This window comes from Chiloscyllium plagiosum, unplaced genomic scaffold (genome assembly GCF_037043375.1).
Source record: "Chiloscyllium plagiosum isolate Xiang-an unplaced genomic scaffold, Cpla_swu_hap1 HiC_scaffold_15, whole genome shotgun sequence".
NCBI lineage: Eukaryota > Metazoa > Chordata > Chondrichthyes > Orectolobiformes > Hemiscylliidae > Chiloscyllium > Chiloscyllium plagiosum.
Window position 1 is genome coordinate 53,882,103 of NW_028270153.1, and position 24,749 is coordinate 53,906,851.

Sequence of the window (24,749 nt, forward strand, 5' to 3'; positions counted from 1 at the left end):
CGCTGTGCTTTTCCAGCACAGCGCGAACCTTGACCGCCCTGTGCTTTTCCAGCGCTGCTCTAACCTTGACCGTGCTGTGCTTTTCCAGCACTGCTCTAACCTTGACCACGCAGCGCTTTTCAAGCACTGTTCTATCCTTGACCCCACAGTGCGTTAATAGCACAGCTCTAACCTTCACAGTGCTGTGCTTTTCCAGCACTGCTCCAACCTTCACCACGCTGCGCTTTTCCAGCGCTGCTACAACCTTGACCGCGCTGTGCTTTTGCAGCGCTGCTCTAAACTTGACCGCGCTGTGCTTTTCCAGCGCTGCTCGAACCTTGACCACGCTGTGCTTTTCCAGCACTGCTCTAACCTTGACCGCGCTGTGCTTTTCCAGCACTGCTCTAACCTTGACCGCGCTGTGCTTTTCCAGCACTGCTCCAACCTTGACTGCGCTGTGCTTTTCCGGCACTGCTCTTCCCTTGACCGTGCTGTGATTTTCCATTGCGGTTCTAACCTTGACCACGCTGTTTTCCATTGCTGCTCTAACCTTGACCGTGCTGTGCTTTTCCAGCACTGCTCTAACCTTGATTGCGCTGTGATTCTCCAGCACTGATCTAACCTTGACCGCGCTGTGCTTTTCCAGCACTGCTCTAACCTTGACCACGCAGCGCTTTTCAAGCACTGTTCTATCCTTGACCCCACAGTGCGTTAATAGCACAGCTCTAACCTTCACAGTGCTGTGCTTTTCCAGCACTGCTCCAACCTTCACCACGCTGCGCTTTTCCAGCGCTGCTACAACCTTGACCGCGCTGTGCTTTTGCAGCGCTGCTCTAAACTTGACCGCGCTGTGCTTTTCCAGCGCTGCTCGAACCTTGACCACGCTGTGCTTTTCCAGCACTGCTCTAACCTTGACCGCGCTGTGCTTTTCCAGCACTGCTCTAACCTTGACCGCGCTGTGCTTTTCCAGCACTGCTCCAACCTTGACTGCGCTGTGCTTTTCCGGCACTGCTCTTCCCTTGACCGTGCTGTGATTTTCCATTGCGGTTCTAACCTTGACCACGCTGTTTTCCATTGCTGCTCTAACCTTGACCGCGCTGAGATTTTCCAGCACTGATCTAACCTTGACCGCGCTGTGCTTTTCCAGCATTGCTCTAATCTTGACCACGCAGCGCTTTTCAAGCACTGTTCTATCCTTGACCCCTCAGTGCGTTAATACCACAGCTCTAACCTTCACAGTGCTGTGCTTTTCCAGCACTGCTCCAACCTTCACCGCGCTGTGCTTTTCCAGCGCTGCTCTAACCTTGACCATGCTGTGCTTTTCCAGCGCTCCACCTCTAACCTTGATCGCGGTGTGCTTTTCCAGCACAGCGCGAACCTTGACCGCGCTCTGCTTTTCCAGCGCTGCTCTAACCTTGACCGTGCTGTGCTTTTCCAGTGCTGCTCTAATCTTGACCGCGCTCTGCTTTTCCAGCACTGCTCTAACCTTCACTGCACTGTGCTTTTCCGGCATTGCTCTAACCTTGACCACACTGCGGTTTTCCAGCGCTGATCCAACCTTGACCGCGCTGCGCTTTTCCAGCACTGCCCTAACCTTGACCGCGCTGTGATTTTCCAGCACTGCTCTAACCTTGACCGCGCTGTGATTCTCCAGCACTGCTCTAACCTTGACCGCGCTGTGCTTTTCCAGCACTACTCCAACCTTGACTGCGCTGCACCTTTTCAGCACTGCTCTAACCTTGACCATGCTGCGCCTTTCAAGCACTGTTCTAACCTTGACCCCACTGTGCTTTAAAGCGCTGCTCTAACCTTGACCGCGCTGTGCTTTTCCAGCGCTGCTCTAACCTTGACCGCACTGTGCTTTTCCAGCGCTCCACCTCGAACCTTGACCGTGCTGTGCTTTTCCAGCACTGCTCTAACCTTGACTGCACTGTGCTTTCCGGCATTGCTCTAACCTTGATCGCGCTGTGATTTTCCAGCACTGCTCTAATGTTGACCGCACTGTATTTCACCAGCGCTGTTCTAACCTTGACCGCGCTCTGCTTTTCCAGCACCGCTCTAACTTTGACCGTGCTCTGCTTTTCCAGCACCGCTCTAACCTTGACCGTGCTCTGCTTTTCCAGCATTGCTCTAACCTTGATCACGCTGTGATTCTCCAGCACTGCTCTAAAATTGACCGTGATGTGCCTTTCCAGCACTGCTCTAACCTTGACCGCACTGTGCTTTTCCAGCACTGCCCTAACCTTGACCGCACTGCGCTTTTTTCCAGCTCTGCTCTAACCTTGACCGTGCTGCGCTTTTCCAGCATTGCTCTAACCTTGATTGCGCTGTGATTCTCCAGCACTGCTCTAAAATTGACCGTGATGAGCCTTTCCAGCACTGCTCCAACCTTGACCGCACTGTGCTTTTCCAGCACTGCTCTAACCTTGACCGCACTGTGCTTTTCCAGCACTGCCCTAACCTTGACCGCACTGCACTTTTTTCCAGCTCTGCTCTAACCTTGACCGTGCTGCGCTTTTCCAGCACTGCTCTAATCTTAATCGTTCTGCGCTTTTCCTGCACTGCCTCTAACCTTGACCGCGCTGCGCTTTTCCAGCACTGCTCTAACCTTGGCCGCGCTGTGATTTTCCATTGCTGTTCTAACCTTGACTGCGCTGTGATTTTCCAGCACTGCTCTAACCTTGACCGCGCTGTGCTTTTCCAGCGCTGCTCTGACGTTTACTGCGCTGCGCTTACCTTGGCCGCGCTATGCTTTTCCGGCACTGCTCTAACCTTGACCGCGCTGTGATTTTCCAGCACTGCTCTAACCTTGACCGCACTGTGATTTTCCAGCGCTACTCCAACCTTGACTGCGCTGCGCCTTTCCAGCACTGCTCTAGCCTTGACCGCGCTGCGCTTTTCCAGCACTGCTCTTACCTTGACCGCGCTGCGCTTTTCCAGCACTGCTCTTACCTTGACCGCGCTGCACCTTTTCAGCACTGCTCTAACCTTGACCATGCTGCGCCTTTCAAGCACTGTTCTAACCTTGACCCCACTGTGCTTTTCCAGCGCTGCTCTAACCTTGACCGCGCTGTGCTTTTCCAGCGCTGCTCTAACCTTGACCTCGCTGTGCTTTTCCAGCGCTGCTCTAACCTTGACCGTGCTGTGTTTTTCCAGCGCTGCTCTCACCTTGGCCGCACTGTGCTTTTTTCCATCTCCGCTCTAACCTTGACCGTGCTGCGCTTTTCCAGCACCGCTCTAATCTTAATCGTGCTGCGCTTTTCCTGCACTGCCTCTAACCGTGCTGTGATTTTCCATTGCGGTTCTAACCTTGACCACGCTGTTTTCCAGCGCTGCTCTAACCTTGACCACGCTGTTTTCCATTGCTGCTCTAACCTTGACCGCGCTGTGATTTTCCAGCACTGATCTAACCTTGACCGCGCTGTGCTTTTCCAGCACTGCTCTAACCTTGACCACGCATTCTATCCTTGACCCCACAGTGCGTTAATAGCACAGCTCTAACCTTCACAGTGCTGTGCTTTTCCAGCACTGCTCCAACCTTCACCACGCTGCGCTTTTCCAGCGCTGCTCCAACCTTGACCTCGCTGTGCTTTTCCAGCGCTGCTCTAACCTTGACCTCGCTGTGCTTTTCCAGCACAGCACGAACCTTCACTGCACTGTGATTTTCCAGCACTGCTCTAACCTTGATCGCGCTGTGATTTTCCAGCACTGCTCTAATCTTGACCGCGCTGTGCTTTTCCAGCGCTACTCCAACCTTGACTGCGCTGCGCCTTTTCAGCACTGCTCTAACCTTGACCGCGCTGTGCTTTTCCAGCGCTACTCCAACCTTGACCGCGCTGCGCTTTTCCAGCACTGCTACAACCTTGACTGCGCTGCACCTTTTCAGCACTGCTCTAACCTTGACCATGCTGCGCCTTTCAAGCACTGTTCTAACCTTGACCCCACTGTGCTTTAAAGCGCTGCTCTAACCTTGACCGCGCTGTGCTTTTCCAGCGCTGCTCTAACCTTGACCTCGCTGTGCTTTTGCAGCGCTGCTCTAACCTTGACCGCGCTGTGCTTTTGCAGCGCTGCTCTAACCTTGACCGCGCTGTGCTTTTCCAGCGCTGCTCTAACCTTGACCGCGCTGTGCTTTTCCAGCACTGCTCTAACCTTGACCGCACTATGCTTTTCCAGCATTGCTCTAACCTTGACTGCGCTGCGCCTTTTCAATACTGCTCTAACCTTGACCGCGCTGTGCTTTTCCAGCGCTACTCCAACCTTGACTGCGCTGCGCCTTTTCAATACTGCTCTAACCTTGACCGCGCTGTGCTTTTCCAGCGCTACTCCAACCTTGACTGCGCTGCGCCTTTTCAATACTGCTCTAACCTTGACCGCGCTGTGCTTTTCCAGCACGGCTCCAACCTTGACCGCGCTGCGCTTTTCCAGTCCTGCTCTAACCTCGACCGTGCTGCGCTTTTCCAGCACTGCTCTAACCTTGATCGCAGTGCGCTTTTCCAGCACTGCTCTAAGCTTGAACGCACTGTGCTTTTCCAGCACTGCTCTAACCTTAATCGTGCTGCGCTTTTCCTGCACTGCTCTAACGTTGACCGCGTTGTTTTCCAGCACTGCTCTAACCTTGACCGCGCTGTGATTGTCCAGCACTGCTCTAACCTTGACCGCGCTGTGCTTTTCCAGCACTGCTCCAACCTTGACCGCGCTGCGCTTTTCCAGTCCTGCTCTAACCTCGACCGTGCTGCGCTTTTCCAGCACTGCTCTAACCTTGATCGCAGTGCGCTTTTCCAGCACTGCTCTAAGCTTGAACGCACTGTGCTTTTCCAGCACTGCTCTAACCTTAATCGTGCTGCGCTTTTCCTGCACTGCTCTAACGTTGACCGCGTTGTTTTCCAGCACTGCTCTAACCTTGACCGCGCTGTGATTGTCCAGCACTGCTCTAACCTTGACCGCGCTGTGCTTTTCCAGCATTGCTCCTACCTTGACCACGCTACGCCTTTAAAGCACTGTTCTAACCTTGACCCCACTATGCTTTAATAGCACTGCTCTAACCTTCATGGTGCTGTGCTTTTCCAGCGCTACTCCAACCTTGACTGCGCTGCGCCATTTCAGCACTGCTCTAACCTTGACCATGCTGCGTTTTCCAGCACTGCTCCAACCTTCACCGCGCTGCGATTTTCCAGTACTGCTCTAACCTTGACCGCGCTGTGCTTTTCCAGCGCTGCTACAACCTTGATTGCGCTGTGCCTTTCCAGCACCGCTCTAACCTTGACCGCACTGTGATATTCCAGCACTGCCCTAACCTTGACCGCACTGCGCTTTTTTCCAGCTCTGCTCTAACCTTGACCGCACTGCGCTTTTTTCCAGCACTGCTCTAACCTTAATCATGCTGTGCTTTTCCAGCACTGCTCCAACCTTCACCGCGCTGCGCTTTTCCAGTACTGCTCCAACCTTGACCGCGCTGCGCTTTTCAAGCATTGCTCTAACCTTGATTGCGCTGTGCTTTTCCAGCGCTGCTCTCACCTTGACCGCGTTGTGCTTTTCCAGCGCTGCTCTAACCTTGACCGCGTGCTGCACTTTTCCAGCACTGCTCCAACCTTCACCGCGCTGCACTTTTCCAGCGCTGCTCTAACCTTGACCTCGCTGTGCTTTTCCAGCACTGCTCCAACCTTCACTGCACTGTGCTTTTCCGGCATTGCTCTAACCTTGACCACACTGCGGTTTTCCAGCGCTGATCCAACCTTGACCGCGCTGCGCTTTTCCAGCACTGCTCTAACCTTGACCGCGCTGTGCTTTTCCAGCGCTGCTCTAACCTTGACTGCGCTGCGCCTTTTCAATACTGCTCTAACCTTGACCGCGCTGTGCTTTTCCAGCGCTACTCCAACCTTGACTGCGCTGCGCCTTTTCAATACTGCTCTAACCTTGACCGCGCTGTGCTTTTCCAGCGCTACTCCAACCTTGACTGCGCTGCGCCTTTTCAATACTGCTCTAACCTTGACCGCGCTGTGCTTTTCCAGCGCTACTCCAACCTTGACTGCGCTGCAACTTTTCAGCACTGCTCTAACCTTGACCATACTGCGCCTTTCAAGCACTGTTCTAACCTTGACCCCACTGTGCTTTAAAGCGCTGCTCTAACCTTGACCGCACTGTGCTTTTCCAGCGCTCCACCTCTAACCTTGACCGTGCTGTGCTTTTCCAGCACTGCTCTAACCTTGACCGCACTGTGCCTTTCCGGCATTGCTCTAACCTTGACCACACTGCGGTTTTCCAGCACTGCTCTAACCTTAACTGTGCTGCGCTTTTACAGCACTGCTCTAACCTTGACTGCGCTGTGATTTTCCAGCACTGCTCTAACCTTGACCGCGCTGTGCTTTTCCAGCGCTGCTCTGAGGTTTACTGCGCTGCGCTTACCTGGGCCGTGCTGTGCTTTTCCGGCACTGCTCTAACCTTGACCGCGCTGTGATTTTCCAGCACGGCTCTAACCTTGACTGCGCTGCGCCTTTCCAGCACTGCTCTAACCTTGACCGCGCTGCGCTTTTCCAGCACTGCTCTAACCTTGACCGCGCCGCGCTTTTCCAGCACTGCTACAACCTTGACTGCGCTGCACCTTTTCAGCACTGCTCTAACCTTGACCTCGCTGTGCTTTTCCAGCACTGCTCTAACCGTGACCGCGCTGTGCTTTTCCAGCGCTGCTCTAACCTTGACCGTGCTGTGTTTTTCCAGCGCTGCTCTAACCTTGACCGCACTGTGCTTTTTTCCAGCTCTGCTCTAACCTTGACCGTGCTGCGCTTTTCAAGCATTGCTCTAACCTTGATTGCGCTGTGATTCTCCAGCACTGCTCTAAAATTGACCGTGATGTGCCTTTTCAGCACTGCTCTAACCTTGACCGCACTGTGCTTTTCCAGCACTGCCCTAACCTTGACCGCACTTCACTTTTTTCCATCTCCGCTCTAACCTTGACCGTGCTGCGCTTTTCCAGCACCGCTCTAATCTTAATTGTGCTGCGCTTTTCCTGCACTGCCTCTAACCGTGCTGTGATTTTCCATTGCGGTTCTAACCTTGACCACGCTGTTTTCCATTGCTGCTCTAACCTTGACCACGCTGTTTTCCATTGCTGCTCTAACCTTGACCGCGCTGTGATTTTCCAGCACTGATCTAACCTTGACCGCGCTGTGCTTTTCCAGCACTGCTCTAACCTTGACCACGCAGCGCATTTCAAGCACTGTTCTATCCTTGACCCCACAGTGCGTTAATAGCACAGCTCTAACCTTCACAGTGCTGTGCTTTTCCAGCACTGCTCCAACCTTCACCACGCTGCGCTTTTCCAGCGCTGCTCCAACCTTGACCTCGCTGTGCTTTTCCAGCGCTGCTCTAACCTTGACCTCGCTGTGCTTTTCCAGCACAGCGCGAACCTTCACTGCACTGTGATTTTCCAGCACTGCTCTAACCTTGATCACGCTGTGATTTTCCAGCACTGCTCTAATCTTGACCGCGCTGTGCTTTTCCAGCGCTACTCCAACCTTGACTGCGCTGCGCCTTTTCAGCACTGCTCTAACCTTGACCGCGCTGTGCTTTTCCAGCGCTACTCCAACCTTGACCGCGCTGCGCTTTTCCAGCACTGCTACAACCTTGACTGCGCTGCACCTTTTCAGCACTGCTCTAACCTTGACCATGCTGCGCCTTTCAAGCACTGTTCTAACCTTGACCCCACTGTGCTTTAAAGCGCTGCTCTAACCTTGACCGCGCTGTGCTTTTCCAGCGCTGCTCTAACCTTGACTGCGCTGCGCCTTTCCAGCGCTGCTCTAACCTTGACCGCGCTGTGATTTTCCAGCACTGCTCTAACCTTGACCGCACTATGCTTTTCCAGCATTGCTCTAACCTTGACAACACTGCGGTTTTCCAGCACTGCTCTAACCTTGACCGCGCTGTGATTTTCCAGCACTGCTCTAACCTTGACCGCGCTGTGCTTTTCCAGCACTGCTCCAACCTTGACCGCGCTGCGCTTTTCCAGTCCTGCTCTAACCTCGACCGTGCTGCGCTTTTCCAGCACTGCTCTAACCTTGATCGCAGTGCGCTTTTCCAGCACTGCTCTAAGCTTGAACGCACTGTGCATTTCCAGCACTGCTCTAACCTTAATCGTGCTGCGCTTTTCCTGCACTGCTCTAACGTTGACCGCGTTGTTTTCCAGCACTGCTCTAACCTTGACCGCGCTGTGATTGTCCAGCACTGCTCTAACCTTGACCGCGCTGTGCTTTTCCAGCATTGCTCCTACCTTGACCACGCTACGCCTTTAAAGCACTGTTCTAACCTTGACCCCACTATGCTTTAATAGCACTGCTCTAACCTTCACGGTGCTGTGCTTTTCCAGCGCTACTCCAACCTTGACTGCGCTGCGCCATTTCAGCACTGCTCTAACCTTGACCGTGCTGCGTTTTCCAGCACTGCTCCAACCTTCACCGCGCTGCGATTTTCCAGTACTGCTCTAACCTTGAGCGTGCGGTGCTTTTCCAGCACTGCCCTAACCTTGATTGCGCTGTGCTTTTCCAGCACCGCTCTAACCTTCACCGTGCTGTGCTTTTCCAGCACAGCACGAAACTTGACCGCGCTGTGCTTTTCCAGCGCTGCTACAACCTTGATTGCGCTGTGCCTTTCCAGCACCGCTCTAACCTTGACCGCACTGTGATATTCCAGCACTGCCCTAACCTTGACCGCACTGCGCTTTTTTCCAGCTCTGCTCTAACCTTGACCGCACTGCGCTTTTTTCCAGCACTGCTCTAACCTTAATCATGCTGTGCTTTTCCAGCACTGCTCCAACCTTCACCGCGCTGCGCTTTTCCAGTACTGCTCCAACCTTGACCGCGCTGCGCTTTTCAAGCATTGCTCTAACCTTGATTGCGCTGTGCTTTTCCAGCGCTGCTCTCACCTTGACCGCGTTGTGCTTTTCCAGCGCTGCTCTAACCTTGACCGCGTGCTGCACTTTTCCAGCACTGCTCCAACCTTCACCGCGCTGCGCTTTTCCAGCGCTGCTCTAACCTTGACCGCGCTGTGCTTTTCCAGCGCTGCTCTAACCTTGACCGCGCTGTGCTTTTCCAGCGCTGCTCTAACCTTGACCGCGCTGTGCTTTTCCAGCACTGCTCTAACCTTCACTGCACTGTGCTTTTCCGGCATTGCTCTAACCTTGACCACACTGCGGTTTTCCAGCGCTGATCCAACCTTGACCGCGCTGCGCTTTTCCAGCACTGCTCTAACCTTGACCGCGCTGTGCTTTTCCAGCGCTGCTCTAACCTTGACTGCGCTGCGCCTTTTCAATACTGCTCTAACCTTGACCGCGCTGTGCTTTTCCAGCACTGCTCTAACCTTGACCGCGCTGCGCTTTTCCAGCACTGCTACAACCTTGACTGCGCTGCACCTTTTCAGCACTGCTATAACCTTGACCTCGCTGTGCTTTTCCAGCACTGCTCTAACCTTGACCGCGCTGTGCTTTTCCAGCACTGCTCTAACCTTGACCGTGCTGTGCTTTTCCAGCGCTGCTCTAACCTTGACCGCACTGTGCTTTTTTCCAGCTCTGCTCTAACCTTGACCGTGCTGCGCTTTTCAAGCATTGCTCTAACCTTGATTGCGCTGTGATTCTCCAGCACTGATCTAACCTTGACCGCGCTGTGCTTTTCCAGCACTGCTCTAACCTTGACCACGCAGCGCTTTTCAAGCACTGTTCTATCCTTAACCCCACAGTGCGTTAATAGCACAGCTCGAGCCTTCACAGTGCTGTGCTTTTCCAGCACTGCTCCAACCTTCACCACGCTGCGCTTTTCCAGTGCTGCTCTAACCTTGACCGCGCTGTGCTTTTCCAGCGTTGCTCTAACCTTGACCGCACTGTGCTTTTCCAGCGCTCCACCTCTAACCTTGACCGTGCTGTGCTTTTCCTGCACTGCTCTAACCTTGACCGCACTGTGCCTTTCCGGCATTGCTCTAACCTTGACCACACTGCGGTTTTCCAGCACTGCTCTAACCTTAACTGTGCTGCGCTTTTACAGCACTGCTCTAACCTTGATCGCGCTGTGATTTTCCAGCACTGCTCTAATGATGACCGCACTGTATTTCACCAGCGCTGTTCTAACCTTGACCGCGCTCTGCTTTTCCAGCACCGCTCTAACCTTGACCGTGCTCTGCTTTTCCAGCATTGCTCTAACCTTGATCGCGCTGTGATTCTCCAGCACTGCTCTAAAATTGACCATGATGTGCCTTTCCAGCACTGCCCTAACCTTGACCGCACTGCACCTTTTACCAGCTCTGCTCTAACCTTGACCGTGCTGCGCTTTTCCAGCACTTCCCTAATCTTAATCGTGCTGCGCTTTTCCTGCACTGCTCTAACCTTGACCGCACTGCACTTTTCCAGCACTGCTCTAACCTTGGCCGCGCTGTGATTTTCCATTGCTGTTCTAACCTTGACTGCGCTGTGATTTTCCAGCACTGCTCTAACCTTGACCGCGCTGTGCTTTTCCAGCGCTGCTCTGACGTTTACTGCGCTGCGCTTACCTTGGCCGTGCTGTGCTTTTCCGGCACTGCTCTAACCTTGACCGCGCTGTGATTTTCCAGCACGGCTCTAACCTTGACCGCGCTGTGATTTTCCAGCACGGCTCTAACCTTGACTGCGCTGCGCCTTTCCAGCACTGCTCTAACCTTGACCGCGCCGCGCTTTTCCAGCACTGCTACAACCTTGACTGCGCTGCACCTTTTCAGCACTGCTCTAACCTTGACCTCGCTGTGCTTTTCCAGCACTGCTCTAACCGTGACCGCGCTGTGCTTTTCCAGCGCTGCTCTAACCTTGACCGTGCTGTGCTTTTCCAGCGCTGCTCTAACCTTGACCGCACTGTGCTTTTTTCCAGCTCTGCTCTAACCTTGACCGTGCTGCGCTTTTCAAGCATTGCTCTAACCTTGATTGCGCTGTGATTCTCCAGCACTGATCTAACCTTGACCGCGCTGTGCTTTTCCAGCACTGCTCTAACCTTGACCACGCAGCGCTTTTCAAGCACTGTTCTATCCTTGACCCCACAGTGCGTTAATAGCACAGCTCGAGCCTTCACAGTGCTGTGCTTTTCCAGCACAGCTCCAACCTTCACCACGCTGCGCTTTTCCAGTGCTGCTCTAACCTTGACCTCGCTGTGCTTTTCCAGCGCTGCTCTAACCTTGACCTCGCTGTGCTTTTCCAGCACAGCGCGAACCTTGATCGCGCTGTGCTTTTCCAGCGCTGCTCTAACCTTGACCTCGCTGTGCTTTTCCAGTGCTGCTCTAACCTTGACCGTGCTGTGCTTTTCCACTGCTGCTCTAACCTTGACCGCGCTCTGCTTTTCCAGCACTGCTCTAACCTTCACTGCACTGTGCTTTTCCGGCATTGCTCTAACCTTGACCACACTGCGGTTTTCCAGCGCTGATCTAACCTTGACCGCGCTGCGCTTTTCCAGCACTGCTCTAACCTTGACCGTGCTGTGATTTTCCAGCACTGCTCTAACCTTGACCGCGCTGTGCTTTTCCAGCACTGCTCTAACCTTGACCGCGCTGTGCTTTTCCAGCGCTACTCCAACCTTGACTGCGCTGCGCCTTTCCAGCACTGCTCTAACCTTAACCGCGCTGCGCTTTTCCAGCACTGCTCTAACCTTGACCGCGCTGCGCTTTTCCAGCACTGCTACAACCTTGACTGCGCTGCACCTTTTCAGCACTGCTCTAACCTTGACCATGCTGCGCCTTTCAAACACTGTTCTAACCTTGACCCCACTGTGCTTTAAAGCGCTGCTCTAACCTTGACCGCGCTGTGCTTTTCCAGCGCTGCTCTAACCTTGACCTCGCTGTGCTTTTCCAGCGCTGCTCTAACCTTGACCGCGCTGTGCTTTTTCAGCGCTGCTCTAACCTTGACCGCGCTGTGCTTTTCCAGCGCTGCTCTAAACTTGACCGCGCTGTGCTTTTCCAGCGCTGCTCTAACCTTGACCGCACTGTGCTTTTCCAGCGCTCCACCTCGAACCTTGACCGTGCTGTGCTTTTCCAGCACTGCTCTAACCTTGACCACACTGCGGTTTTCCAGCACTGCTCTAACCTTGATCGCGCTGTGATTTTCCAGCACTGCTCTAATGTTGACCGCACTGTATTTCACCAGCGCTGTTCTAACCTTGACCGCGCTCTGCTTTTCCAGCACCGCTCTAACCTTGACCGCGCTCTGCTTTTCCAGCATTGCTCTAACCTTGATCGCGCTGTGATTCTCCAGCACTGCTCTAAAATTGACCGTGATGTGCCTTTCCAGCACTGCTCTAACCTTGACCGCATTGCGCTTTTTTCCAGCACTGCCCTAACCTTGACCGCACTGCACTTTTTTCCAGCTCTGCTCTAACCTTCACCGTGCTGCCCTTTTCCAGCACTGCTCTAATCTTAATCGTGCTGCGCTTTTCCTGCACTGCCTCTAACCTTGACCGCGCTGCGATTTTCCAGCACTGCTCTAACCTTGGCCGCGCTGTGATTTTCCATTGCTGTTCTAACCTTGACTGCGCTGTGATTTTCCAGCACTGCTCTAACCTTGACCGCGCTGTGCTTTTCCAGCACTGCTCTGACGTTTACTGCGCTGCGCTTACCTTGGCCGCGCTGTGATTTTCCAGCACTGCTCTAACCTTGACCGTGCTGTGATTTTCCATTGCGGTTCTAACCTTGACCACGCTGTTTTCCATTGCTGCTCTAACCTTGACCGCGCTGTGCTTTTCCAGCGCTGCTACAACCTTGATTGCGCTGTGCTTTTCCAGCACCGCTCTAACCTGAGCGTGCGGTGCTTTTCCAGCACTGCCCTAACCTTGATTGCGCTGTGCTTTTCCAGCACTGCTCTAACCTTCACCGCGCTGTGCTTTTCCAGCGCTGCTCTAACCTTGACCGCGCGCTGCGCTTTTCCAGCACTGCTCTAACCTTCACCGCGCTGCGCTTTTCCAGCACTCCACCTCTACCCTTGACCGCGCTGTGCTTTTCCAGCGCTGCTCTAACCTTGACCTCGCTGTGCTTTTCCAGCGCTGCTCTAACCTTGACCGCGCTGTGCTTTTCCAGCGTTGCTCTAATCTTGACCGCGCTGTGCTTTTCCAGCGCTGCTCTAACCTTGACCGTGCTGTGCTTTTCCAGCGCTGCTCTAACCTTGACCGCGCTGTGCTTTTCCAGCGCTGCTCTAACCTTGACCGCGCTGTGCTTTTCCAGCGCTGCTCTAACCTTGACCATGCTGTGCTTTTCCAGCGCTCCACCTCTAACCTTGATCGCGGTGTGCATTTCCAGCACCGCTCTAACCTTGACCGTGCTGTGCTTTTCCAGCACAGGCGAACCTTGACCGCGCTGTGCTTTTCCAGCGCTGCTCTCACCTTGACCGTGCTGTGCTTTTCCAGTGCTGCTCTAACCTTGACCATGCTGTGCTTTTCCAGCGCTGCTCTCACCTTGACCGTGCTGTGCTTTTCCAGCGCTGCTCTAACCTTGACCTCGCTGTGCTTTTCCAGCGCTGCTCTAACCTTGACCACGCTGTGCTTTTCCAGCGCTGCTCTAACCTTGACCGCGCTGTGCTTTTCCAGCGCTGCTCTAACCTTGACCGCGCTGTGCTTTTCCAGCGCTGCTCTCACCTTGACCGCGCTGTGCTTTTCCAGCGCTGCTCTCACCTTGACCGCGCTGTGCTTTTCCAGCGCTGCTCTCACCTTGACCGCGCTGTGCTTTTCCAGCGCTGCTCTCACCTTGACCGCGCTGTGCTTTTCCAGCGCTACTCTTACCTTGACTATGCTGTGCTTTTCCAGTGCTGCTCTAACCTTGACCGCGCTGTGCTTTTCCAGCACTGCTCTCACCTTGACCGTGCTGTGCTTTTCCAGTGCTGCTCTCACCTTGACCGCGCTGAGCTTTTTCAGCACTGCTCTAACCTTGACCGTGCTGCGCTTTTTCAGCGCTGCTACAACCTTGATTGCACTGTGCTTTTCCAGCACCGCTCTAACCTTGATCACGTTGCACTTTTCCAGCACTGCCCTAAGCTTGAACGCACTGTGCTTTTCCAAAACTGCTCTAACCTTGACCGCGCTGTGCTTTTCCAGCTCTGCTCCAACCTGGACTGCGCTGCGCCTTTCCAGCGCTGCTCTAACCTTGACTGTGCTGTGCGTTTCCAGCACTGCTCTCACCTTGACTCTCATCTCCAGCATCTGCAGCACCCACTTTCGCCCCTTTAATTTTGTAACATGTCTATTGTGGTATTTTGTTCAAGGATTTGTGAAACTGCTCAATTTCTTTTGCATCACTGTCAATGTTTCAATTACCGTAAATAACTAAATCTTACTGGTTAAACTCTGTTTGGTTAATAAATTCACACTGACTTTCAACAAGTAGCAATGTGCTTTCAAATGTCAATTAATTAGGTGCTTCTCAATGAAAAGTTATTGCTACCAATGTCACTAGCAGTAGTATCCCTCTTCCCCATTTTTAAAATGCAAGATTTGCAATTCCTTTGGATATGAGGATGGCGCCAGAGAACCAAACTGGAAGATTTTGGTTAGAAACTCTAAAATCTCCATGGTCTGTGTAACAATGAATAGTTATTATATTCTTAGTTTGGCTTCCACAGAAATGAAAACATATCCCGCAATTCCCACTATACTGGCTCAATTTCTCTCTGTGCTTGAAGAACTCGCTTTTAACTATATTTGTTTATTCTAAGCTATTAGTGTACCTTTAGATATCAATCTTAATTTACCATCTCACATCATAATTCTTTGGTAAAGCGTTATCTGTTAAATTGTGAGCATGTTTCAACAGTCCAAGAAGTGTACAGAAAATGAATTTAGTTCAAAATTAGTAACAGCGAAGAAAAAATGTACGCACTGCTAGTTTTTTCTCTTTCTCCCCCAGAATCTCCTTCTGACTGTTGATGTATTCAGTCAGCATTCGTGCCAGCTGTCTCCGGTCATCCAGCTCTGCTGCCAACCGCCCATTATACTCCGCGAGCAGCAAACATGCCTCATCAACAATTTTTGAAAGTCTTTCAGCTGCTGCTTTATCTGAGTGTGAGAACATAGGAAATTGGTAACAGTGAAGCTAAATTAAACTAAGTGGAGAAAATAAAAAAGCAATGTGGAAATAACAGATCAGGGACACACTGCATCCTCCAGCACCAGTGGTCAATGAACAAACTTCCTACCCGCTATATTTTCCAAGAGTGAAACATCTTGCACTTCTTGAGGCAATGATGCAATCTTCTGCCGAACTGTTGCATCTCCTGATGCTGCATTTTCCAAGTCTTGCAAAGCTTTAATCAAATTTTCAGTCTTTAAGAAGGAAAATACATTAAATCAAGAGGATGCACATATCGTTATAAATGGAAACAGTGACAAGTTGTCGAAGTTACTTAGTTGAGGGATGGTACCATTTAAGAAAGACCAAATGTTTAATTTGGTAGGGAGCATGACCCAGTCATACAATATTATCAAATACTGAATAGGTTGCTATTAATAAGCTGCCCAGAAAATGAATTCAACAAGCAACACCTATTGTCTTGTAATCACAAGTGAACACATGGATATCCTAAGGCATGGGCAATCCTAAGGCTTATTTGCAATGCAAGGAAAAATCTGGATTTAGTGGACACATTGTAATTGAACTGCATTAATTTTTTACTGACAATGGCTTAGATATACAAACCGGAACCTTTCAAGTTTGGTCGAAGTTAATAGGTCAACATCTCGTATAGCATATTATTATATTACCAGTTTCAGAATGAGATTAATTTTAGTCTAAAGTTGGCATCATATTCATAGTCTGATATCAAACCTAACATTCAGGACGCAATTCTTTCAAAATGATTATACAGTTTCATTCCTCATCATAGCCCCTAGAAATAGGGGCCCTAAGTCATACCAGTACAATTGATAAATAGAATGAACTCCACTCATGATCAAAATGACTGAATCCTACGTTCACTGGATTTGATGATTTCCAGTAAAGTACTGTACATACCAACATTGGACCTGTGCCAGTGTCTATAGGGGAGTAGTTGACTCTGTAATCATCATCTTCTTCATCTTCAACAACAGGATAGCTACGTTTTGGTGCTCGTTTCTCTTCACCTACAAAAACAAAAGTCAATGGTTCATACATCACTATAATCATGATTTCCCTCACATTTTCAGAAGTTTCTCTAACTTCAGATAAGTAAATCTATAATCCCATAACATTTCTTTATCCTTTTTGAATTCAGCATATGTCTGACTGGGTTTAACCTTCGTTGTCCTAAACGGGAAATGGTAAGCTTCCAGAACAATCTAATAGGTGTTAAATACCACAGTTTTAACTGTCTCAATCCGAAAATTGTCCAATCAGGACACTTTGCAGCATAGCAGCCTATGAGCCCTTCGACCACTTCCTCAAACAAGAGAAAATAATTCTCTACCCCTAATCTGGGAAAAAAATGATGAGTTTTGATCAAACCAGATATCTGCTTGGGACTCTCAACCAAACTACTAGATCGCTTGCCACCATAACCTGAACTGTTCTTTATCCAATTCACGCTTTCTTGTGGTTTTCTCTTTGAAGTTTACATTTAAACATTTGTCTCTCTCATTTTCCTGTTACTTCAAATGCAACTAGATTCTAGTTAAGTCAGAAACACAAGCAAATTGCTGGAAAAATTCAGTAAGTCTGACAACATCTGTGGAGAGAAAACAGATTTAAGCTTCAGGTCTAGCAACTTGTGTTGCAGATTTTTGGCAACCGCAGTTCTTTGGGTGTACCCAACTCACTGTTTTATCTGGCTTCTTCAGATCCTAGATACTGTATAGTTATTTCAACTTACACCTGCTTTCTTCTAGTTTCTAATTCTTGCTCTATTTTTTTCTCTGCTTATGCTATATCATAACATTACGAACCTAGCCTTGGTCAATGTTTGAAATTCAGTCAGAGATAGATCTTCCCTCTGCAGCAACATCCTGTCAAAGCCATTTTAGATTTCACCATATATAGCAAAACTCAGTGAAAATCTTAACCAGCCTTAAATTCAGCAAGTTAACTAGAGAAATATCTGTTTCCCATGAATAGATTAAAAAATGTCCTAGTGTTTGTATTTGTTTATTGATTACAAATGCCACAAAAGCCCCATATTATGATACTGGACCAGACTACTATGTTGATGTTATGATCCTGGATGAGAGCACAAAATTATGCCATGATCTAGTTGGGGCAAGTAACTATTATTTTTAAAGTTATATAAAAGGTAAGTTTCAGGGAACTATGTAATGTCATAGGATTCCATAGTTTAGAACAAACAATACTTTGCAAATTAGAATCGCAAGACCATCTGCAATACATGTATATTTAATTCCAGCATCCAGCATTAACAAATGGCAAACATGGATAATAGATTGTGCTCGAACACCCCTTAGCACACGTTGAACAACAAATTTGATCATGGCAGATCCTATAGATGAACATCTGGGGGCAGGGCAAGCCAGTGAGCAATGAAACAGTGGGTCATAAAACCTCATTGAACTTCAAGGAATGACAATTCACATTTGCTGATCCTGTTTTGAAGCTCCCTCTCAAGAGACATCTCCTCATGAACTGCATCAATGGTTGCTCCTGTTCTGGTTGATCACATTTCTGTCCTGCACTAGTACTCCAGTAACCATTCAAAGGCAAAACTCCAGCTTTTCAGTGACAGCTAACTTTACCAGGCCAGATGTGCTCTGGATTTCCCCCTCTGTTGCATTACACAAATACTACTTGTGGTTTTTCAATTGCTGCTTTTAACTTCTCTTTAGTGTCAAAACTTACAGGCTTCTTCTAAGCCCTTCTCAACTTCTGCTAACAAAGCCAGTGACCTTTCCACTCTCTCTAGTTCTAAGCCCTGACTATACAGAGCTATTGAACTGCACTTCACTTCCTACTGGGTCCCCAACTACACAGACTCAATGCCGATCAGCTACCACCCTGCAACATAAAGATCAACATTTCTAACATGGAGAATGCCTCTGTCTTTTGACCTTGGAACTGCTTGTCAGTGACCCAAAATTAAGCTGAATGATTAATTAAAATCCTTGAAGCAGCCCAGGCTGCTCCTAGTGTAGTGATCCCAGCTAAACATCGCCCAGAACTTGAAGGTGATATCAAAATGCAAAAGTGAAGCCTTAAGAGTATCTGTTTATCAACAGAGGCCAGGAGAATGGCTCCCAGATTCAAGTGCGCCACAAGATGTGCTTTGATAAGTACTAGACATTCTGACTACTGAAAATTTCCAACTCAGATGTGATCTAGTATGGTGCAGATGCTTTGTATACCAACCCAGGTCTAGCATTTTGTCCTGCCATTGGATCTTCAAAAGCTTCCAAACGTTACTCAAGTGAAAGTGGCTGAGCTTCTTGGCAAGATGCTGATATACATTCAAAGTCTTGCATATTTGGAGCAAAATGGGCAGGACTACTGATATATTGACTTCCAGTGTCAGTTGGTGGATTTGCTCCTCTTTGCTTGCAGACTGATGTGCCACACCTAGCAAAGGCTATACTTGATTTGGCTAACTTGCGTGACTCATTAATACAAACAGCTCTAGAGCGCGTGTTACTGATAAGTGAAATTATCCACTGCAAACAGATTCCTAAAATATTGGGCTCAAGATAGGGCTTGCCAAAACCATGCTGGTACATTAATTCACATTTTTTGTGCTGATGATAAGGTTTGGGTTGCTATATACATTAGGGAATAAACTCTTGCTTTATTGCATGCTCTGATCTGAACCAGTATCCAAGGGTCTTAGCTCTCCATGAGTTTGCATTGGAAAATTCTGCAAATATTTTGACTGGACATCATGCTTGAATAATGACACCTTGTCTCCGAATTAAATTTTGTAGAGAAGACATTTCTCCTTCAATAGTTTCTCATTTCTCTCACTGAATCAATTAAAATAATCCTCATGCTTGTAAGACATAGCACTGCCCAATCTTCAATATTGGGTGTTTTTAAAAATTTTCTAAACAATCTGTTCAGAGATGCTATTACACATCTCTCAAGCAGGTAGGACTTGAACCCAGGCCTCCCAGAACGGGGTAGGGACAATACCTATGCACCGAAAGAGGTTGAACGCTTTACAAGTTTACGTCATCCTTGCACAGGGGCCATGCTAATCTTCTCTATATCGTTCCAATGTTACTATATGTGCTATCTTGAATTTCTTTGAGTGATATCCCTCCACGAATGCCTACTTGAGCCTTTGGATCTTCATGCTCTGGGTAAGTCTAAGTGAGATAAATCTAAACATTTTTCCTTGAAATGATAAATTTATAGTCATCCAGCAATCAATGCCACATATGATTTGTGTGTATGTATTTGCTGCTTGACCCACTGTCTAAAGTACAAGAATAATGCCATTATAATGTTGTAGCTTATATTCTGCATTCCAAACAGAATTAATATTTGGAAGACATATAAAGCCTATTCCTTTAATAAGAAAGATTTTCTTCCACTCCAAGTTATTTTCAGTACAGAAATACAGAATCTGAGGTGGGGGGGGGGGGGGGGGGGGGAAGAGAGAGTGAAGAATTCACAAGAAATCTCTCACTTTGAGAGATAACTAAGAAAACAGGAAAACCAAACTGAATTCTCAGACGCCGAGATACCTAATGGTTTAATTCTGGAAGATATAAATAGACATTTAAAAGACTAATTTAAAAACGAATTCTCGGTTGATAGGAAAGCAGAATGAGGATGTTTCTGTTCAGAAGCTTGGTTTAAAGTAACAGAGCTCACAAGATACAGTGCTAAATCAATGAAACTTATCCCTTTTCTTTTGGTAATAACAATATTTTCCCCTTGAATGTGAAAACTTGCTCCACTGTTTTCATACTAAATTGAAACCTGTATTTTATTTTAAAATGTTACTGTCTCCAATAAGATTGCAACAATAGCTCCAAGTTAAGATGACATGTGCATTGGGGTGAAACTTGCAGATGGTGACATTCCCATCTGTCTGCTGAGCTTGCTTTTCTGATGGTTTTTAAAAATTAATGGCTCTCCCAATAGATCATAATTTTAATTCCCAGTTATTCACTGTAAAAATCACAAGAATTGTTTTAAACAGAAACGTTTACTGTAAATAAATTAAGGTATTAACTTAGCACTATTATGTAAACACTGAACACTCATCAGACCCCTTCCTGCTCATTTTTAAAAAATCAATCCAAGAGTTTCCCTATACTTTCAGGATCTTCAAAGCGCCATTACATCTCCTGTGACAAAGCTCAGGTATGCAATAGACTTCTAGAATGCGGTGACTCAATTTTCAAATTTCTTCAGTTTCCTAGTCGAGTACTGGGATGTCAGAGATCTCTTCGGAAAAATTTCACTGCCAATCTTTTACTTGCAGAGCTGACAATACTAATCCTTAGTGGAACTGGACTTATCGGAACTTAGGTTTTCTAGGCTCCACGCTCAACTTCTGCTTGGGAGTTCCAACTTAGGGAGCCCTGGTTCCTAATGCTTTGTGTTCTTTGTTCTACAACAAATGCACAACTGACTTATCATTATCTTTCAAAGTAACCAGCCGTTTCTGTTAAAACACATTGATAAACCCAATACAAAAGAATCTATCCCAATTGCAAAATGACACAAATGGTGTGTCCTAAATAGAAATTCAACCTGGACAATCCCAAATCTGTCTTTTGATCTGAAAAATATATGAACCTTTACAAGACCTCCCCTTGTTTAACCAATGTTTTCAAATCTTGCTTTGATCTGACAAGATGTCTGAATCATACTTTTCTCTAATGGGGGTCAACTACAATCTTACCAGACTTGCTGACTCCATTCCTAAATTAAGGTCAGACCACTTTTTTAATATTTTGTTTTCACACCTCTAACAATAATCACTTTAAATAAACTCAGGCCAATCTTTGAATGGTAATTATCTGGAAAACCAGGCTTTTTCCTCCAAATTCGCTAACATTTAAAAATTAAATTTCCAAAGCACATGCATCATGAAATTATACATTTGCATAACATGGCACAGATTGTGGATTTGGAAGGTATTGTCAAAGGAAATTTAATTATTTTCTGCAGTGTTTCTTCTATGTGGTACATGTTCCTGAAACTGCGCTGGAGATAGACAGAAAAGGCATGTTTAAGGTTGTGAATGCGATGTCAATCAAGTGGTTGTTCTGACCTGACTGGTACTGATCATTTTTAACATAGTTGCAGCTGCACTCATTCAGGCAAGTGGAAAGGACTCCATCACTCTCCTCGACTTGTACCCTCCAGGCGAAGGACAGGTTTTACGATTCAGGAGTCAAGCTACCCACCTCAGAATACCCCTCCTCTGACCTGCCCTTGGAAACACATATATAAAGGTTGTTCCAGTTAAGCTTCTGGTCAATCATAACCCCAAAGGATGCTGATAGGGGATTCTGCAATGCTCGTGCTGTCGAATGTGAAGGGAAGATGGTCAGAACCTTTCTTACTAAGGATGGTAATTATCCAGCACTTTGTGGCACGAATGTTACTTGACAGTGATCAGTCAACACCCAAGTGTCATCGGCTTCTCACTGCACGCGAGAATTAACTAATTCAGTACCTGAAGTCATGAATAGTACTGAACATTATGCAATCATGTATGAAGATCCTCACTACTGATCGGAGACTGGAGGAAAAGTCACTGACGAAGTAGTTGAAGATGATTGAGACTACTTCAGTAGCCTAATCAACCTCCGCGTCAATGTCTTAGGGCTGAAATGATTCTCTTCAACGGTTATAAACATCTTTTGCAGTGAATAGGCCTCTAACCAATGGGAACGTGCTCCCAATTATTCCAATTTTGCAAATGCTTTTTTGCTGCCACCAATTAATTAACATTTTTTTTTAACGCACAGGTCAGTTTCGAAAGGGCTCAAGTTTGATGATCTCCAGTTAAAAATAACCATTCTGCAATTAAGCTATTATATTTGACCATCATTCTTTGAATGGAAATATATTCTGCAGATCCAAAATATTCAGTTTGATTAATCTAATACCACTTTCAGAGTCAGATTATGAAATGAAGCCCTACACAGGAATTGAGTCCATAATCTTAGATGACACTCCCATGTCAGATTGAGGGAATTATATTCCATTAGAGGTGCTGCTTTCAAATAAGATGTTAAAACCAAAATGCAAAATCCCCATAGAATATTTAAAGAAAGGAAAGTCTCAGTACAGCAGCTAACATTTATTTCTCAATCAGGACAGCAAAGACTGATTATTTGTTGATCTGTAAACGTATTGTGCACAAGTCTGTTCACCAAGGCTGATATAGACAGATGTTTGGAGACTGAAAACAGACAAAGATCAGAGCTCAAACTTTTATTTTATTCTATTTGCTGTCTCTCAGCCGGGCAAGAAAACCAACAGCAAAATACAGTGGGCACAGCTAGGAGTACCAGAGTTGAAAAATGTGGTGCTGGAAAAACACAGCAGGCCAGGCAGCATCCGAGGAGCAGGAGAATCGACGTTTCGGGCATAAGCCCGAAACGTTGATTCTCCTGCTCCTCGGATGCTGCCTGGCCTGCTGTGTTTTTCCAGCACCATTTTTTAAACAGTGGGCACTGCCATGTTCTATACCAGGAGCTAGCAAATGAGGGATGAGCTGTGATCACAGAATAGATGGAATGAAAAAAAGCATTGGGGGAATGCTTGGGAAGTGGGTTTGGGAAAAGGAGATCAGTGCAGAGGAGGGAGCAGGGGAATGAGAGGGGCTATGCCATCATCCTAATAGTAATAGGTGCATACGTGGCTAGCTAAGTTTATGTTTCTGCTTTTTTTAAAACAAGGCCCTAACTTGCCTATTTTGTTTGGATGCAAGGTAAAGAGGAATTAATGTCAATGCCCATACTTTCTCAGCAGCAATGGTACCTATCATTCAAAAAGGAATTAATTCACTATAAAGCATTTTCAAATGCCCAGAGGACGTGAAGAACAGACAGATCTACAATATTTAATTTGATTGTAAAGAGGAAAATATTACCAGTATTTCCACAAGTTTATTAATAGATATTCAGGTCACTTTTGTATTACCTGGTTCATTAACACTTGTTGACACAAAGATACAATGCAGAAAATACAAAGGAAAAAGTAAACACTGGCTCAATGCCAAAACTAAGTGTAACTGAAACAATTTAGTACTGTATTGAAATAAACACTCAATCTTTTGAAAATGAAGATATAAATTTATACACATCACTGTCAATGTGAAAAATATTTGGCACTTGATACAAAGAACAAGTCATACTGATGAACGTACATTGTTGTTACTATATATATACTAGAAGAAAACTAAACCACAACACAGTATGGAGAAGGAAGGAGACTATTTGTCCAGGATCCAGAAGAAATCTACAGTTAGTTTGACCTAACAATAATTCTTACTGATTGCATAATTGTCAGATCACCAAATGTCTCAGGCGGACAAATATTTCTAAGTGACACTGACTAGGTAGAAGTTAGACTCGAGCACTCACCTACACTAAGTACAAGAGTAGGAAATTCTGCACATTTTTGGAGGATAATATTTACATCCTACCCCACTATGGGGTAACTGCTCCTGAAATTAATGTTTATATACACACCATGTGCATAAAAAACTGTGCTCAGCACTATCGCCGAATAGGCTTTCTGACATCATGTACTAAGAATTTCCACTTGTGAAAATACTTGACCAGAATTCACAAAACTGTATCTCCAGAGAAAACAGCCTTTGGAAACAGAGCAGGGGGAGAAATTTCAAGAGTTATGTGACTGACATTAGTGCAGACAGTAGCCATCATAAATCTAACCAGGACTCTCAATCCCCAATCAATACTGAAACAGGATTCAATTGATAAGGGTACAGACTTTTCTTGAAATTCTTTGCCCAAATAACAAAAACAAATTTTGATGGTCATTTGATTTTTGCAGTTCTGAGATCTATAGCAAATTGAGTTTATGCTGAAGATATAAAACGTGAACAACATAAGACAAAAGCAAGTGTGACTTCTGCACAAAGTATATGATTTACTAAATTAAGATGTGCTAAAACTAATACCATGCCCAATGTTGACAATATAAGAAAAACATTCACACTGCAAAAAGTCAAATTCTAAAGTACAAATTTAATTGCTCATTGAAAAAGAAAGATTGCCAAATATACATGAGGAGAAACAGTCATAACTTATTGGCTAATTCATTGAGAGGTAGCTCAAGTCTCAACTTGAGAGCAAGAAAGTTATCTGCTTGCACAACTTTTGTGCAGATCTGCATCAGTTATGTAAGTTTTCAACAGAATAAATAACACATTATGATCCCAGCTGATAGTAATACCTGTGACAAATCTGCTCCTTTAACAAGTTATGTTGTCATTGCTTTTTTTTCCCCAGAGAGGTCATAAAAGACCCAGACTTTGAAAAGTCTAAGTTGAAGGGTTTTCGGGCCAATTTGATTATACCTAAAAAACTTGTACAATGAAAGAGGGAGTGGCCAGTTTTCCCAGCTCAGCTTTTCTTTGGTTTGGTTTTAGCACAGTAGAATTGAAAAAGGCTGCTGGACCAAAAGCAGCAGGTCCATGCTGATCTCTCTGACTTCTCTCCTGTTATAACTTGCTGTTTGTTGCAAGTATTAGGAACAGCATCACTAAATTGGGATAATCTGTTGGGTTTTCAGATAGATTAAGTTATTCAGTATTCTGTTCTCTCTTGTTTGTGCTCCGTTCAGTAATCTTGTAAATAAATCTTGTTTTGTTTAAAACTAAA

The 24,749-nt window shown here is 47.0% G+C and overlaps 1 protein-coding gene and 1 non-coding gene across 3 annotated transcripts in view; both read right to left on the reverse strand.

The window, feature by feature from the left end:
* The window catches only part of rprd1b (regulation of nuclear pre-mRNA domain containing 1B), a 137,301-nt gene that overhangs the window by 82,949 nt on the left and 29,603 nt on the right, over window positions 1-24,749 (reverse strand). For both annotated transcript variants that reach the window (XM_043710189.2, XM_043710188.2), the window contains 3 exons: window positions 15,967-16,076; window positions 15,152-15,278; window positions 14,836-15,011 (listed from right to left, as the gene is read on the reverse strand). In XM_043710189.2, the coding sequence (XP_043566124.2) occupies window positions 14,836-15,011; window positions 15,152-15,278; window positions 15,967-16,076 (413 nt within the window). The remainder of the gene's footprint in view (window positions 1-14,835; window positions 15,012-15,151; window positions 15,279-15,966; window positions 16,077-24,749) is intronic.
* Window positions 19,070-19,172, reverse strand: LOC122560352 (U6 spliceosomal RNA). Its single transcript, XR_006314721.1, has one exon. It is a non-coding gene; the product is annotated as a U6 spliceosomal RNA (small nuclear RNA).